The sequence below is a fragment of the Acanthaster planci genome, linkage group LG07 (genome assembly GCF_054643075.1).
Source record: "Acanthaster planci isolate LZ-2023a linkage group LG07, COTS_SCS, whole genome shotgun sequence".
Taxonomy (NCBI): domain Eukaryota; kingdom Metazoa; phylum Echinodermata; class Asteroidea; order Valvatida; family Acanthasteridae; genus Acanthaster; species Acanthaster planci.
In genome coordinates, this window is record NC_141783.1 from 21704411 (window position 1) to 21720704 (window position 16294).

The 16294-nt window shown below is 39.3% G+C and overlaps 2 protein-coding genes across 6 annotated transcripts in view; one reads left to right on the top strand and one right to left on the bottom strand.

The window, feature by feature from the left end:
* The window catches only part of traf7 (TNF receptor associated factor 7), a 114864-nt gene extending 105473 nt beyond the window's left edge, over positions 1 to 9391 (top strand). For all 4 annotated transcript variants that reach the window (XM_022246189.2, XM_087139342.1, XM_022246183.2 and 1 more), the window contains 3 exons: positions 2384 to 2515; positions 5743 to 5862; positions 7875 to 9391. In XM_022246189.2, the coding sequence (XP_022101881.1) occupies positions 2384 to 2515; positions 5743 to 5862; positions 7875 to 7886 (264 nt within the window). In that variant the 3' untranslated portion in view covers positions 7887 to 9391. The remainder of the gene's footprint in view (positions 1 to 2383; positions 2516 to 5742; positions 5863 to 7874) is intronic.
* Positions 9392 to 10311: 920 nt separating this feature from the next.
* The window catches only part of LOC110985246 (tectonin beta-propeller repeat-containing protein 1-like), a 61088-nt gene continuing 55105 nt past the window's right edge, over positions 10312 to 16294 (bottom strand). Inside the window, exon 24 of one of the 2 annotated variants that reach the window (XM_022246146.2) lies at positions 10312 to 13481. In XM_022246146.2, coding sequence (XP_022101838.2) covers positions 13323 to 13481 — 159 coding nt within the window. In that variant the 3' untranslated portion in view covers positions 10312 to 13322. The remainder of the gene's footprint in view (positions 13482 to 16294) is intronic. The other variant, XM_022246148.2, reaches the window with a different exon arrangement.

Genomic DNA, 16294 nt, shown 5'->3' on the forward strand with positions numbered 1-16294 from the left:
AGTTGTGGCAGGACTCTAAAATCCCAATTCACTGGAAGTCAGCAACAGAGGTCATGGATTTGGCAGAATATGCTATTGTCAGTGCTATTTGGATTTCGGTACCCACAAAATCTAATGTCAACTTTTTTTTGGGGGGGGGAGAACATTTTTAAATTCAAATCATGATAAGGCCCTCATAACAAGGCCTAGCTCAAGCCATATCCTACTCATATGGACATCCATGTGAGCTGTTGCTGTTTTCTTGAAAATGACATGGAGATGGACTACATTTGAGTGAAAAGGATGTTGTCATCACAGACTTCAATCTAAGTCAACTTTGAATTGATTGATTACCCTTTTATTTTGGTTCATCACCAATTAGAGTTAATGGGATGAGCCACGTTAGCAAGCTGGTTACACAGTTAAGTCATAGATGTTCAGGAAACTAGTATTCATCAATCATACACTGTGTATGGTTATCTGTGTTGATGCACGTCACACTGGTTCGTGGAAATGATTATGGAGGGGTTTTTCTTTTCTGTTGATGTGATAGATTGATGAGATAGCTGACATTGAAAGATAAAAAAAGGAGGGGTCTCAACCTTCGTCCAACTCAGCGGCCAAAACAGTCTGTTTTGTTAAAAATGTCAGGAGAGTTTTTGATATATTTTAAGACACTTAAAAGGGCAGGGGTTTTGGGTAAAACAGACTCTACGTGTATCCAGACAATGACACTGTACATGTGTTGGACTTTTATGTATTTCAATTTTTAAGCTTGGAGCAAAATTATTTACAGGCATATAATTCCATTTTTTAGGGGTTGATATAGTCTGGTTTGGAATGAAGAATCAAATTTGTTCAAATCATTGTTCTACGTGCCCACTTTTGCTACATGGATGGTTGGGCATGACATGGGATACCAATCATTATCTCAGTCCTTATTTTGCTAGCTTTTCATATTGAATAGAAACATCAGTTGACAGTTTTTCTTTTACCTTGGTAAATGTTATGGCCCTTTAATGTATTTATTCTCTTCCTCTGGCCTCTAAGGAGAGGAGGAAGCTTGATACGAGTGATATCCCCTGCAACGGTGCTTGTCACCTGCTGTGCTAGACTCGCCGGTTTCCTGTCAGTAGTAACTTGATTAGGAAGCCAGTAACGGGACCGGCTTGGTTCGTAATGCGATCTCTGACTGACCCTCCGATGGGAGGGGGGAGGTGCGTTAGGGGGCTGAGGATTTGTGTTCTTAGCTGAATTCCCCTGTATGGGGTCTGTTCATCATGTACGTAAATGTACATGTAGTACAGACAAGAAATCTAGGTGTGGCTCTGAAGTGATGAGACAATCAAGGGGTATACTTTATTTTTCTTGTCTTTTTTTGAGATGGGGACAGGCCAGATTTCCCCTGAAATATTTGAATTTTCATCCATTTCTTATGCATGCCACCACTGACTATCAGATACATTCATCTGATGTTAAAATCTGTCTTTTCAGTCTCGAAGACTTTAATCTTTTGATACCATACTAGGTGACTGAGGTCATTAAGGTTAACACAGCTCCCAACAAGGAAGCATTCAAGTGATTCATGCGGTAGAGATCACATTGCTTCCTATCCATTCGTCTCCCTGTCCTCCTGGAGCCAGGAATACTGCATTGATTTCCTCACTTGATCCAGTGTAACTAGTTGGCATCCCTTCTCTTGAAAAAGCAAGTCCTCTGCAGTTCAAAGTCATCTTTTTCCTCTTGCTGAGAAAGATGTGGCAGGACTCGGGAGTGGTGGAATGTTTTGAAAAATATGATTTGGGGCAAAAGTTGTTCACAAGCACAGTAATCTAGTCATCCAAACATGTCAACAGGCAATCACAAGCCATTCAGGTTCAAGCTACCTGTACATCTACTCAGATGAATTGTCACAAAAGACATCCTTTTGTTATTTTTAATGCACAGTTACACATGTAGCACCTCAAACCTACTTGTTTGCTAGCTTGTAACCTGTCTTGTGACTCGACTTGTGACTCAACTTGTAACCTGTCTTGTGACTCGATTTGTGACCCAACTTGTTACCAGAGTTGTTGCCTGGTTTGTGACCTAATTATTCCATCCCCTGTATGCTTGTAGTTGTTTACTCTTGACTGCTCTCGCAACAGTGTATTTAGAGTCATCAATTTTACATCAGCCATTTGGTTAGAGGTATTAATCAGCCAGATAGCAGGATCTACCATTATAGCAATGACAGTAGAGAGTGTAGACAGAGTGGGCCCACATTGCAGAATCTAACTTCAAATTCATTGAATCCATTACTAGAATGGAACATTATTCTCCCAATATACATATGTACTATTGTGTCACATTAGCCCAGTCAGAATGTTAGTCATTTGTATGTGTGTTTTGCATTCTTCCTCAGGTCTGGGACAAAGCTTCCTATGAACAAGTTGAGACACTGACTGGTCATGTGGGCACAGTCTATGCTCTAGCAGTCATCAGTGCTCCAGGAACGACCAGAGTCTTCAGTGCTTCGTACGACCGATCTCTCAGGGTGAGTTCCATGGCTTGGCTGATGCATGCAGTACTTTCAATGATCATTAGTTTTCCTTGAGATTCCTTCTCAAATTCTGTCTCGAAGTCGATGATACCCCAGTGCAAGAGTGATACAGTTTACCATCTCACTTATGCCTTGTATTTGTAATGATTGGATTCTATTTTGAGCAGTTCTAAATCCATCAAAATAATACAGTTGTGGTGTTTTAGTGGAGTTTGAGTTCAGTTGTTTGATAATGGCTACATCTTCAGTAATTCTTGTCAGTCCAGGTGGCCCTGACTGTTATGCTGCTCATAGCCTGTGGCATTGGGAATTGTTATCAAGTCTTTTCCTGTGACACTAAGATGTTTGTCAAGGACTGGATGTCTTGAATTTGTTTCAAGTAGCCCAAGTCATTCCAGTCAGGCAGAACACACCTGACTATTCACATGTGTATTGGTTACCCAGGCTTGTTTGTCATTTTTTCAATTTTCCCTTTTCAACACACTGCATTTCACAGTGTCGTTAGTGTTACCATGCCCGGTTTAACTCTAACAAGGGATCTAGTTTACTACTGATGTGTGCCCAGCCAACAAGTTGACAGGTGTCCCTTGTTGTTAGTCAATTTCTAAGTTTGTCGGGAACTCACTATCACAGCTGCCCACATGTTCTTGTTTCAGCGTGGGCTAACTCCCCTGGCACATGGCAAGAGGAACTGTTTGGGTCGCGCTGCATTGCCAGCTTTACGCCAGGGGTGTCGTCACTACCACACCTAGTCCTAGCATCAACTTGCTCTTTTTTCACCCCAGGGTCCATTTGTAGAGCTTTCAAAACTTGCCCTGTCTAGCTCCAGAGACTGATTGAATCAATCATTTGGCAACTATGTCTTATCTGCGTTGTGGGCGAGCCAGCATGTGCCCACAGTGCATATGTAACATGAAGGGTTATTTATAGTGATGACTGATGTGGTAAGAACCATTTCAGAGGAAAGATAAGACAATTGGTTTTGGAAAATAAAGAGCATTGAAAAGTCACACCCTGCTTTGTCTTTTGAAACAGATCTAGATACAAAGAGTCTTCTTTACTTGTCAAAAATGTACTCCCTACATGTACATGTATTAAAGGGAATTGTCAAAGCTTGCACACTCATGAAAAACTACAATGCTGGCGAACAGCTCTTTTGTCACAGAAATGTCCAAACCCTATGCTATGGACAGCATTTTAACTACTTTGTCATACATTGTCTGCCACACATGCATCTGCAAGAATTGTTCTTTTTGTAGTAAAATCCTTTGTAATACTCTACACAAGATGTCTTAAGTTTTTGTTGGTAAAAATAATTAGCTTAAAGTGATTGAACTTCAGTGGTTGTAAACTGATTGTCCCACAATTCACTGACTGTTAAAAATACAGAAAATTTGCCCTGTTCATGTACATGTAATTAGTTCATGTAGCTGTCGCCATGTCTTAAACAGGTTTCTAGGGCTACAGCTGTGTTGGTTTTCAACAAATGCCCATGTATTTCTATTTGCAACCGGCAAATACATGTTGTACGACTGTACATGTGCATGTACCTACTATAGGTCCTAGGCATAGCTCTAGATGCAAGATTCAGATGCAACCTTGTAAATGCTTGCACAGCAACTTTTAAAAATACTTGAGCATTACAGACTGTAATATATTGCTCCGTTGACAGTGCCGCCCGGGAGGCATTTTTGAGCAGACGGGTAACCAAGTGTACCCCAATGTGGTATTTTGGTGATTAGTGTAAACATGGCAAGCTAGACTGACCTGCAGCAATTAATGCTGATCTTAGTACGGAGTTTCTTCCCCCTCCCCTCCCGGGGTTACCATGGCAACATGTAAGCAATTTGTTGCAGTTTTACCTGGGGACAGGGTGGTTCAAGTTAGGCCAAGTGCTGTGTGGTTTCAAACTTCAAATGTTCAGTTTTTCGTGGAGAACAGGAAACTTATTTCAACTTTCTTTGACATGTTTCATGAAATACCAACATTAGGCAGCACATATGTACATGTACATTTACCGTTTATTTGTTTAAGTGCTGACCAATTAATATGATCCTAATTAGTTGCATGCACCCTCATGAAAGTGGGGAAGTGTTTTGTTTGTTTATCTTGTAGTAGCAGATGGGGTTGGCTTTGGGGGGAATTATGTTCTTAGTTTTTACAGTTGCAGAACAGGTTTAGATGTCACCACATTGGAGTTATATGTGCATCTTTTTTTCCCAAATTCAAACTTAAGGTTGGTACAGCATAAGGAAGTGTCCATTTTGGAAAAGCGTTGAATGTCTCTTACTTTGAACACTTGTCTCACTGTGTTTCTGATGCTGATAAAAACACTTTACAGAAACAACTTCAAGGAGTCCACACCCTGAGGGTCTTGTACTCCTTCCCTGTATTAAATTACATGTCTGATTTACATGTAATTTGCACAGATCCTAAACTAAAATTTGAAGAAACCAGAATACATACATGGCTTTGAGTATGTGATAGTGAGGGCAGTATACTGCCAAGTATGGTTTTAGGATGGGCTGGTTTCTGCTACCAAATCCATCGTGTATGTAATCAGACCTACACGTAGCTGCCAACCTACTCATACTCCTTGAGGTCAGGCATTACCACACAATAGATTAAAACTCTATTTTTTGGTAATGCCTGACCTCAGGAAGTAGTACGGCATATTGGTAGGTCTGATGTAATGTGTAATCACATTAAATACTCAACCTGACGACTCTTGCAGACTTATCAAAATGCCTTTTCTTTGTTTCACATGCAAGCCTGCCCAAAAAATCTAATAATCGGACCCTTTTTGCAAAATATAATCTTTTCAAAGTGATGCTAGATATAGCATAAACTATTCAGCTGCTGTTAGGCTTTGACATTTGGCTACACAAGACTAACATGGAATGTTTTTTAGCATTCAAAATATTGTCATTTCTTGGCTGGTCATCGGCTTATATGCAGATGTGGTCGTACATTTTCAAAACTGAACATGAAGGAAATGTCATAGCTGGTTTGTTTTCATGACACAGGATGTCATAAATAGCAACATGTCAAGGAGTATTTGTGACAGATTTTGACAAGTCTGGGTCACCTTGTCAAAGTGATGAATCACCTGCTTCCTGCTATGGCAAGCATGACTGCATCACATGCCACACTTGATGCTGCCGTGGGGCATTTACTCACTTTTTTTCCCTTCTGGTTTTTTTGTTTTGGTTTTTTGATAGGTATGGAACATGGAGAACATGATCTGTACGCAGACACTTTTGCGCCATCAGGGCAGTGTAGCCTGCTTAGCTGTCTCAAGAGGGCGCTTGTTTTCTGGCGCAGTAGACAGCACAGTCAAGGTATGTATCTGTAGATGCTACTTGTATCTATAAAAAGCAACTTGTCAAAATGAATCACTCCAAGTATTGGACCCTCCATTCTTAAATTGTCAGTCTGTAAAGTCACACAGTGAAGCTGGGTTAGCTTTATATGGTACATGGTTTATGTTCCTCTGATCGTTAACAAGTTTGCTGGAGAATGTGTAAACACATTGGGTATTGTATGCAATATTTACAACAAGTTTTCCCTGAGTCTTTGACAGGTAGATGTGTACATGTATACCTTCCATTGATTTTGTATGCATTCATAATACCCAGCAAGTGTTGGACTGTGTGTTCAACTTCAACATGGCCACTATAGAGGACCTATTATTGTAGCACATTTTGGTCAGTGCCAGGTCTTAGAATTGTTGCAAGTGAATGGAGATGAAATGTCATATAAATTCTAGTTACATGTACACTGTACTTGATGCACATGTAAATGTTAAAGCAGCAAATCAAATCGGAATTCTGTTCCATTGTTGTTCTGAAGTATTCTTGTATATGTATGTGGAAGTAAATGCAGAAAATTGGACAGTATTTGCATTGTAGTTTTGAAAATACCCAGTAACTTGGAGTACAAGCAAGCTTTTATTACGGATTTGATCGAGAATGAAATAAGCATTTTGAGTATGTAGTTCAACAACCATTCAACAACCTATAAGCAAACTGGGATACTTGCCTCTCAGGCAAGAATAACAGTATAGGTAATATAAAAGGATGCAAATGGAAAAGACTTTGATTTTGCAGACTCTTGAAGTTTTTGAATTCTTCACCTGCCCAACAAGTTACATGTATGTTGTCTGGAAATTACCTGTAATTGTGCTTGATATCACTCATCCTTGGATCTGTGTGTGAAGCAAGTGATAATTGGCTATTTTTTCTGCACTGACACTCACATGCATTGCAAACTAATGTGATCATATCATTGCTTGGAGAAAGGCCAAGAGAGTGTGAAGGAATGAATCATTGTTAGCTGAGTGACTCAAGTAATATTGGTTTATTCAGACCACATGGCTAGTAGTGTAACATTCCAGTGATTTGAAACACTTGTATGGCCTATAAACAGCCAGATGATGATCTAGATTCAAGGAGTCTCAGCACCCCTAAAAAAGTTACTGACCTAGATAGAATTCCGGAATGTTTTTATCAAAGCAATGTGCAGCAAGAACTGAGGCCACAGTACTTGCCCAACATCACCGACATCTGTCAGATATAATTGCCTTTCTCATATTTCCTTCCCTCGCTCCTCAAAAAAGTACCCTGACTTGATGGGGGGGGTGATCAGGGGAACATCTTTACCCTCCACAGGGGGAAACATTTATTACAGTTCCCCAGTCAACTGTCCTCAGCATGATGTTGACAGTTGGACTCATGGCAGCACATATTTAAAAAGTCATTTCAAATAACTTGGTTTTCATGTTTTAATTTAATAAACCGCTATGACACATTCTGAAATAAGTGATGTATGAGTTTGGCGAGGTAGGACGGTGCTACAGGCAAAACTATGAAAAACAAACGTCTCTGATTTCATGAAACTGCACGCCAATATTCTCCTCTGTGCTTCTGCCATTTTTTTTCACATTACATTTCACAATGGACTGATGTTGATTTGTTATCAAAGACCTTAAAGAGAACATCCCAAAGTAGAAAGTGTGACCATGGTCACAAGTCCAATTCTGGATTTAGAAACCAGACTTACAGGCTAATTGAATGTACATGTACTACACTGATTCTGATCAAAATACATCTTTGCATAGATATGAAGGTAAGGCTGCCCATAATGCTTGTTTCCTTTGCAGTATTCTGTGAAGTAAGCCGTGGTCAAAATGGCCGTTGTTGTTTCAGTTGCTGACAGTGGTGACAAACTTTAATCACAATTCACATTCTATCCCATGGAATAGTTGTCATTCACAGCTCCTGTCTTTCACTTTCTGCTCATATTCGGTTAGGAGGCTGTCACTGATGACCATTTCTCCCTCTTTCATGTCTAGGTGTGGCAGTAAGCCTGTAACCCAGTCAGTTCTACTTTGTACAGCATATCAGGACAAGAAGGTCACCAGTCTTCATGTGGATTTGCTGTATGTACGACAGAAGACACCACTGGCTTCAAGCAGGCAAGGCACAAGACTGTACAATCTCTCTTACATCCAACCTGCCCTACTGATGAGCCCTACACTGTGGACTGCTTCAAAGTGGAAAAAGCTCACAGTACATATAGTTTGGCCCATTGTTTGCATACTTGTAGCATTATTTCTTTGCTTTTCAAGTATTTGCAAAGAGCTCCTGACATGGCTTGTACATGTACATGTAGGTCCCATGTCCCTGTTGTATTTTGTGGACAAGAGAGGTATCTTTAAACACAAAGCTCAACCTAGTGCCCGGTGTTTCAATCCAGAGTCTCGTTTAGTGTTTCAGTGTAATTTCAAAGGATATGTATCATTAAGATTAGGCAAGGAGGCAGTGATTTGCTGGATGCCTTTTCTACAAGAAAGTCATGATGAGGATTTTATTCTGAAATTAAACACTGCCCCCACTGCGGAAGTCAGAGTGAAACAAGAATCAAGGACAGCTTTTGTCTAGGAAGTAAAAAATTGATAAAATTGTGAAAAATATTTCAAGAAAATGCACTTTCAAGAACATTTCATGACTATGGTTCAACATGTTAATGGTGATAGCATTCAGAAAACCAAAAGTAGCACAAGTCATTCTCAGAAGGCTTCTGGTAGATTTGGCATTTGGTGAATTTCATGCTAGATATTTGGATTCAAGTTGTCACACAATGTTAAATGTTTTTCTACTTATGCTCGAAAGATGAATATTACAAAAAGTAGAGTAACTGCTTGTATATTCCCCCGTGCACTGAAGTGTATAGTTCACTTCTTACACATCATGATGAGGCTTGCGTCAAGTTCTTGTAGAAATTTTGTAACCATTTTTCTGTTAAAATTTGTTACTGTTAAAGCGTAGTGCTCCTTATGGTAGTGTAGCAGTAACATTCCAGCTGGCATCGGATACTTCAGGTTTCTAAACTTGCATGTTGTTTCTTTAAGCAGTTTATCAACTGAACATTGTGCAGTGTGTGGGGGGAGGGCTGGATCCTAGTCATATGCTTGTTGCCGGGGGGGGGTAGGGTGTAATACAGGCAATGGGTCTATTGGCCACACTCCGATAAAAAAAAGTATATTTTGGTATACTTGTAACTTAAGAAAATAAAATGCCAGCAATGTCTTTGCAAGTTGGGTGATTAGGTTTTAAATTGTTTTTTTTTTTCAATCTCCATTTAAAATCTAAACTTCTGATCGAACTGTTGTTTGGATGATGAAACTTTCAAAAAGCAAAAACATTTTCTGGATATTCATTGCATTTTTAAGAATGAATTGTGTATCTGGAAGTTTTTTCGGGAACCAAATTAGTTTGGATGATGAAACATTCAGAAAGCAAAAACATTTTCTGGATATTCATTGCATGTTGGAAATAAAAACTTAATGTGTTTTCAACAAATAATTAATCTTCCATGTTTTATAAGGTGACGTATAATTTTTAACTGTCTGTACAAATTCTTATCATATATGCAAAATGTACATTGAGATTTGACTTCTTTGCTTTCGCCCATTTTCTTTACATTTTGTAACCTTCCAGGTTTCCCTCAAAATTAAATGAAATTGACTGCTCCATTATGAGGAAAAGCCAAAATACATCCTACACGGATTGACAATTTGAAGTAATGAGGTCACAAATTCAAAACTAAAAGACTCTTTATAGCTTTTTGTGAGAATTTGAAGATACAGATCATATTAAATTTGGTAAGATTTAATAGCCGTGGTTTTAGGTGACATTTCTGTTGGTTACATGAATAATACTTCAGTTATAAAGAGAGCAGTAATCAATTAAGGGTCCAGTGAGTTTGACGTGACATGCTTTAATGACTGATGTTTTGATAATACTGTACCATAAATACATGTAGCTAAAGAGTTTCCACCTGTGTGGCAGAAATTCTTTCAACATAAAAATTTAATCACTACAGTAATACTTGTTTCTTATTCCAGTCTCCAAACAGTGAATAAATCGTCATCAGGTATTTAAAGTATCACAAAAGGTTTATATTCTTTTTTTGCATTGAAACTAACATGCAAGTCACAAGTAAAACATTTGTATGCATCATCTCACATCTTCGTATATCCAGGTTGAATCCTTTATCACGGCAGATGCAATTTCTTGTAGATATCAGAAAAGAACAGATTATATTCAGCTTTCTGGTAATAAATTATTTGAAAAGGTAATAAAAGATTGTGTGGATTTATTTGTTAGTTTTAAGGCAATGAGATACTGTACACTCTTCAAGGTCCTCCAGCTACTGGGCATTACTTGAAAGATCAGAAAAGACTGTATTTTAATAGAAACAAAATGGAGACTTCACAATACAAGATGTTTGGTATCTCTCATTGTATTGCTTATTTCCTGGGGTAAAGATAAATCACCTGATATGATTACAAACACTTAGCCAGAAATAACAAGATCAGAATTCTTGCAACTATACATTGTGTGATCATACATAAAATAAATGCCACCTAAGTTGTATGTTGTCAAACATGAATGCCTCAAAGAGCCCTTATCAATCACACAACAATGCTGGTCATTGTTTTGAAGGCAACTTAAAATAGTTAAAATTAGCATACGTTAAGAGGTCTTTTCCATAACACACTGAGTCAGTTTAACAAAACGTAAGCATATGCACAGTCTGACAGACTTTTTAAGATGTTAAATGTTCACAATCCTGCTCGTAAAGATATCCTTCCAAAATTCAACATGCTCAGTAAAACAATAAAATCTACAAACAACTCAACTTGGGCATTATAATGGCTTCGCATTTTACTCTGAGAAAATTTCAGATATAAAGACTGGTAGTCAGGGAGGTCACGTCAAAACTAGGCTGGCTCAAACAAAAACCCTTGAATGATAGAAATCAAAGAATTACCATAAGTCCGAGTGTGTGGAGGGGACTACATGAAGTGTTTCTCTTTGCTAATAATTCCATTTACATGTAGTTTATGTCAAGGCATAGACATAATATACCAGTCAATAGGGCAGTATAAATATGTTTATGATTCACACTGTGGCATAATAGCATTTAAACTGAATCGCTGAAAGATACGTGTATGACATGAAGCCATTTAAACATACGTGTACATCATGAATGACAATGGTTAATGGGCCTTACACTCAGACTTGTTCAAACTCCAAGTTAGAGCACATTTTGACTTTGAATTCTCCACACCTGTGAAACTGTTACTACATGTACAATGTACATACCTCCAATGAAAAGCAGCATTTCACTGAACTATTTCCCAAAGCTGGTTTAGAAAATTAGTCTGAACAGGTGTCCTAATAACACCAGGCCAGTCCATCATTGTAGGTTGCTATTATAAAGCTTGCCCTGAATCACGTGACACACTAAATTAAAAGGGTTGAGACTGCCCCAAAGACACCAGGCCAGTCCATCGTAGGTTGCTATTATAAAGCTTGCCCTGAATCACATGACACAGTAAATTAGAGGGGTTGAAATTGTCCTAAAGATACCAGGCCAATCCATCATTGCAGGCTGCTATTATAAAGCTTGCCCTGAATCGTGATGAGGAATTATTACCCTTATGCTACGGGGTTTAAATTTGAATGTAATTACATTGTTTCAAGAAAAAGGTGATTCATGTATACTTAATACACATATTTCAATTGACATGTATCTTGAAAATGGTTTATGTGGCATACATGTACCCAAAGATATTTCAGCATGGAATCTAAGCAAACTAATCAGACATATCAGCATGAGACACACGTATACCTCCCCTTGAAAACATAATTACCAACCTTCATGACTCCACCTCCTTCAAATAGGAGAAAAATTTAAAATGTGAAAATTCCAAAGAAGAATACTTTTCAAAAATTGGCTAGGGAGAAAAAAAACCTGACCATTCCAAACATCTAAAACTTCAACATACATACATGTAAACATCTTCAACCCACTGATCATGAATCATTATAAAATAAACATAGTATTGCAGGTTGTGTCTAATCATCAGGATTTTATAATTACGGTCATTCAGTCAAGTCTATATATACCGGGTACATGCATCATGAACCATTTGTAAGCCAAAACAAACATTACATTGCACTCTAGAGATATTTTTGGAAACATTCCTGAAGGTAGCTTTATGTTTGCAGTTTGTGCTTTCTTTTCAGAGAAAAATCATTTCAATAGACTTTAAAGGAGAAGATGTCAAAGCAAAGATATAATACAATAGCTCATAAACAACCATTTAACAGCTTGAAAACGGTTCAATACTTTGATCGATAACCAATAGTAACAGCACTTGTGAACCAATACATTTCTGATGCACATGTATTTGTAGAAGTTGTCTTACATTTCTTAAATGGTTCCTGGCCACTGACTGGTATCTTAACATCAGGAGTAGACTGAAACTATATACATAGTCAATTCAATTATTACAGTATACCCAGTTGAAATTCCGAATGGTAAATTGGACGAAAAAGCAAACATGTACCAGTAATAAAAAGAAAAGGCATGTCAGGACAATGCCTCCACAGAGTTTCTTTTAATAATATTACTTAGCAGATTTAACTGCTAAGCATAAATGAACAGGTAATCGTTAGAAGTTATTTAGATGGCATAACATCTGGGTTAATAACCTGTATAGGCTGAGCCACTACAGGTGCTTCCTACGCTTATCCTATTTCTCTCCTCGGCAGCCACATGGACAATGCATTAACCACTTGCTGCCGGGTGGATTTTTCTTGAGCAAGACAGGATGCCAGGTCCTTTTCAAGATTTTCCATTTTCAAAGTTCTTCAAAAATTCATCATTTCATTTAATGGCCGTTTATACCTACATGAAAGACTCTTTGGGCACTACTCTAAAGCTGACAGTTAACCTTCATTGACTCCTGAATATTTCAGCCAGGCCTTCAGCCTTGGGAAAAAGAACCCAGATTGTGCGGTGTTACGTAAGATTCTTTTGTTCCTGAAACTGGCATAGTGTGCTGCTGACCTCTTTTCAATAGGGGCCAGATTAGCATGCAGCGGTGCTGTGTGGCTCATTGCTGCAGTGGTGGAAAGCTTTTGTTCCTAGTGGTAATCCGCTCGCTCTAAATGCCTCAAACCATGGTATACTGTTTCCAAACAAGGCTGGATTATCTCCACTATTGAGAGCGAAAAAATCTTGGTGATGCCCAGCAGCTCAGTCTTGAGTGGCTGAGCACGGTCTTTTGTTATAAGGCCCAATTCTTTTGTCCCAGTTCCGGGCTCTCCGGCTCTGCATATAAAGCCTATGTACTTGAAAACGGGTCGCCTGGCAGGAAGTGGTCAAGACCCCCATGCTTTACATGTACAGGTAACAATTCAACATCTGATGAGTTCACATCTCATCAACACAATACATTATCCATGGAGCTGGTGTAGGGTTGTATGATGCCAGGTGTGTTTTCTACCTGACCTTGGACCATGGCTTGGGCAATGTCAGCCATCTTGACCTGTAGTGACCTTTCTTTTGCACAGCTCCGAACTGTCAGGTACATGATGCCTCCCTGTAGAGGTTAAAGATCATAAATTGAGAATTCCTGTGAGGAGGAAATACATGTATAAGTATGTAGGCGCACTGGATCTATGCACAGACAAACCCTCCATATGTAGGAGATGGAACTTCAGCCATGTTTCAAAGATGATTTGAAGTGGACTACATTCTGGACTGGTTCCTGCCTCTCCCCAACAAAGATATTGGGACTGGATATGGTTACACCATTTCTCACTGGCGTTTGCATTGTCTGTGCATAGGAACAATTTCTCCAAAACGGTTATGCAATTATGTTTTGTTCAGACATTTGCTTCACGGTAATTTTGTAAACCAAAGTATTTCCACAGCCAAGTGTTCAACATTACAACTATACACTCCTCTTAAAATCAAAATAGCATAGTAGAAATATAAGAGTAAACAGAAATAAACCAGTAATCCGGGTAATCCCAACAAAAATGGTAAGCAAACATTAATATCTACATAAACACCTAATTGAAATAAATGGTACGGGGTTGTGTTCAGTTCCACTGACAAATGAAAGAAACTGACAACCATACAAATACACAATAGAAACAAAATTAGAACTGAGAGAAACAAAAGATACGAGCAAAGGAGTCAAAGTAAAAATAGTGACAAGTGCTTAAGACACAACCCTTGGGCAAGGAGTTTACATCTTCAAGGTGAAATCCTATACTTATACATGTATGTATTGTATCTTGCAGTGTTCTAGCTAGAACCACTTTAGTACAAGGTAAATTTTTGGATTGTTAAGCGTAGTGAACGGAGCTCTCACAGCTCATAGCCGGACTAGATTTGCGCCCTCTATTGATACCGCTGTCTGGCTGATCTTGAGCCAAGACTATGAACACACGCATGCTGCCTCCGGGGAGGCTACATTATATCCCATTATTTCACATCCGGGTCTCGTAACAATGCTACATGTAGCTAGATGTTCTTGACGCTTTCTGATGCTTGGAATATGATTGAAATGGTACATTTTCAGTACTATTTCAGTTCATTTTATGGTAAGTTGCAGTAACGGATGGTGCCGCCCGGCGCCGCCCACCATGGCTAGAACACTGATATCTTGATATTCTTATGTTTGAGTCTGCAGGATATGGTGCAACACTGGTACCAAGTGGGTTCATGGCCGTTTTCCAATACTCAACTTCGTCTCCGTCTCAGGCTTTGTGTAGGAAACCAGTCCCCGACTGTGGGCCTGAAGCATTTAACTTAAATTGAAGTACTGTAATGTTTGGCTCTTTTGCATCTTGCTTGATGTTTTGTGGCACTATCAGACTTACTATGGCGCTTATAATCTTAATGTCAGGAAGTAGAAAAAAACAGTTGAAGCCTGAGATGGAGTCCAAGTCCAGTATTAGAAAACAACCTATGTTGCAATGTTTGATGTACATGTTTGCTGAATATGAATGAGCACAGGAACTATAGTAAAGAAAGAGACACTTGGAACGTGACCTTCCTACATGTACAGGTATGGTAAGGTAGCTTCCACAGAGCTATATTAAATTACTGGAGTGCCAGTGTTGTATTCGAGTCCATCACAAGTCTTTTCAAGTCCCAGTAAGTCCAACACAAGTCCCTGTACGTCCACCACAAGTCCCTCTAAGTCCATCACCAGTCCCTGCAAGTCCCTGTAAGTCCATCACAAGTCCCTGTATGTCCACCACAAGTCCCTTCAAGTCCCTCTAAGTCCATCACAAGTCCCTGCAAGTCCCTGTAAGTCCATCACCAGTCCCTGCAAGTCCATCACAAGTCCCTTCATGTCCCCGTAAGTCCATTACAAGTTCATCGCTTAGGTCATTTGGTCTTAAGCCAATTCACAAGCTAGTCAAATGAGCTCTGATAAAAGCATTCTTTTGTCATTGTTCTCCTGTTACTTATGATTGGCCTTGTGAAGGGACTCGTGACTGGCGTTGTGAAGGGACTTGTGACTGGTCTTGTGACTGGCCTTGTGACTGGACTTGTGACTGGCCTTGTGACTGGACTTGTGACTGGCCTTGTGACTGGACTTGTGACTGGCCTTGTGACTGGAATTGTGACTGGCCTTGTGACTGGCCTTGTGACTGGCCTTGTGAAGGGACTTGTGACTGGCGTTGTGAAGGGACTTGTGACTGGTCTTGTGACTGGCCTTGTGACTGGACTTGTGACTGGCCTTGTGACTGGACTTGTGAAGGAACTTGTGACTGGACTTGTGACTGGCCTTGTGACTGGACTTGTGACTGGCCTTGCGAAGGGACTTGTGACTGGACTTGTGATGGACTCGAATACAACACTTGTGGAGTGCTAACAGAACATTGCCTGCATGAAGGTTTGGCACATCTTGGACACAGACATTATTAATTTCAGAAATGCACACGTATTTGTAGTGATTTAGTAATTTATATATGGCCCTATGGTAGCTTTTGACTTCATACTTTCACTTAATCTCTCACTAAACATCAAACCATACGATCAAAGCAATCACTACTGACAGACATACCCTACAGGTGCAAAATTTAAAACACTAACACAGAAAAATAGATCACACAAAGATTATTATTAAGGCAAGTGTTAATTCACCGTGAAATCGCATGCCAACTACCACATTACATCTAATTAACAGGCTACCACCAAAGCTCAGACAGTAATGCAGGTGTCATCTTACCTGCAGGTTTGTAGCTTTAAGCTGGTAAAACCTTATCTTTTGAGATGTACAAATACATGTAGCTTCTGTTGAATTCTAAGTTTCATATAAGCCAGAGTTAATTCTGTGACAGGCAAGTCTACACTAATAGAGCATAAAGCATGTAGAGGTGGAAGCATAAC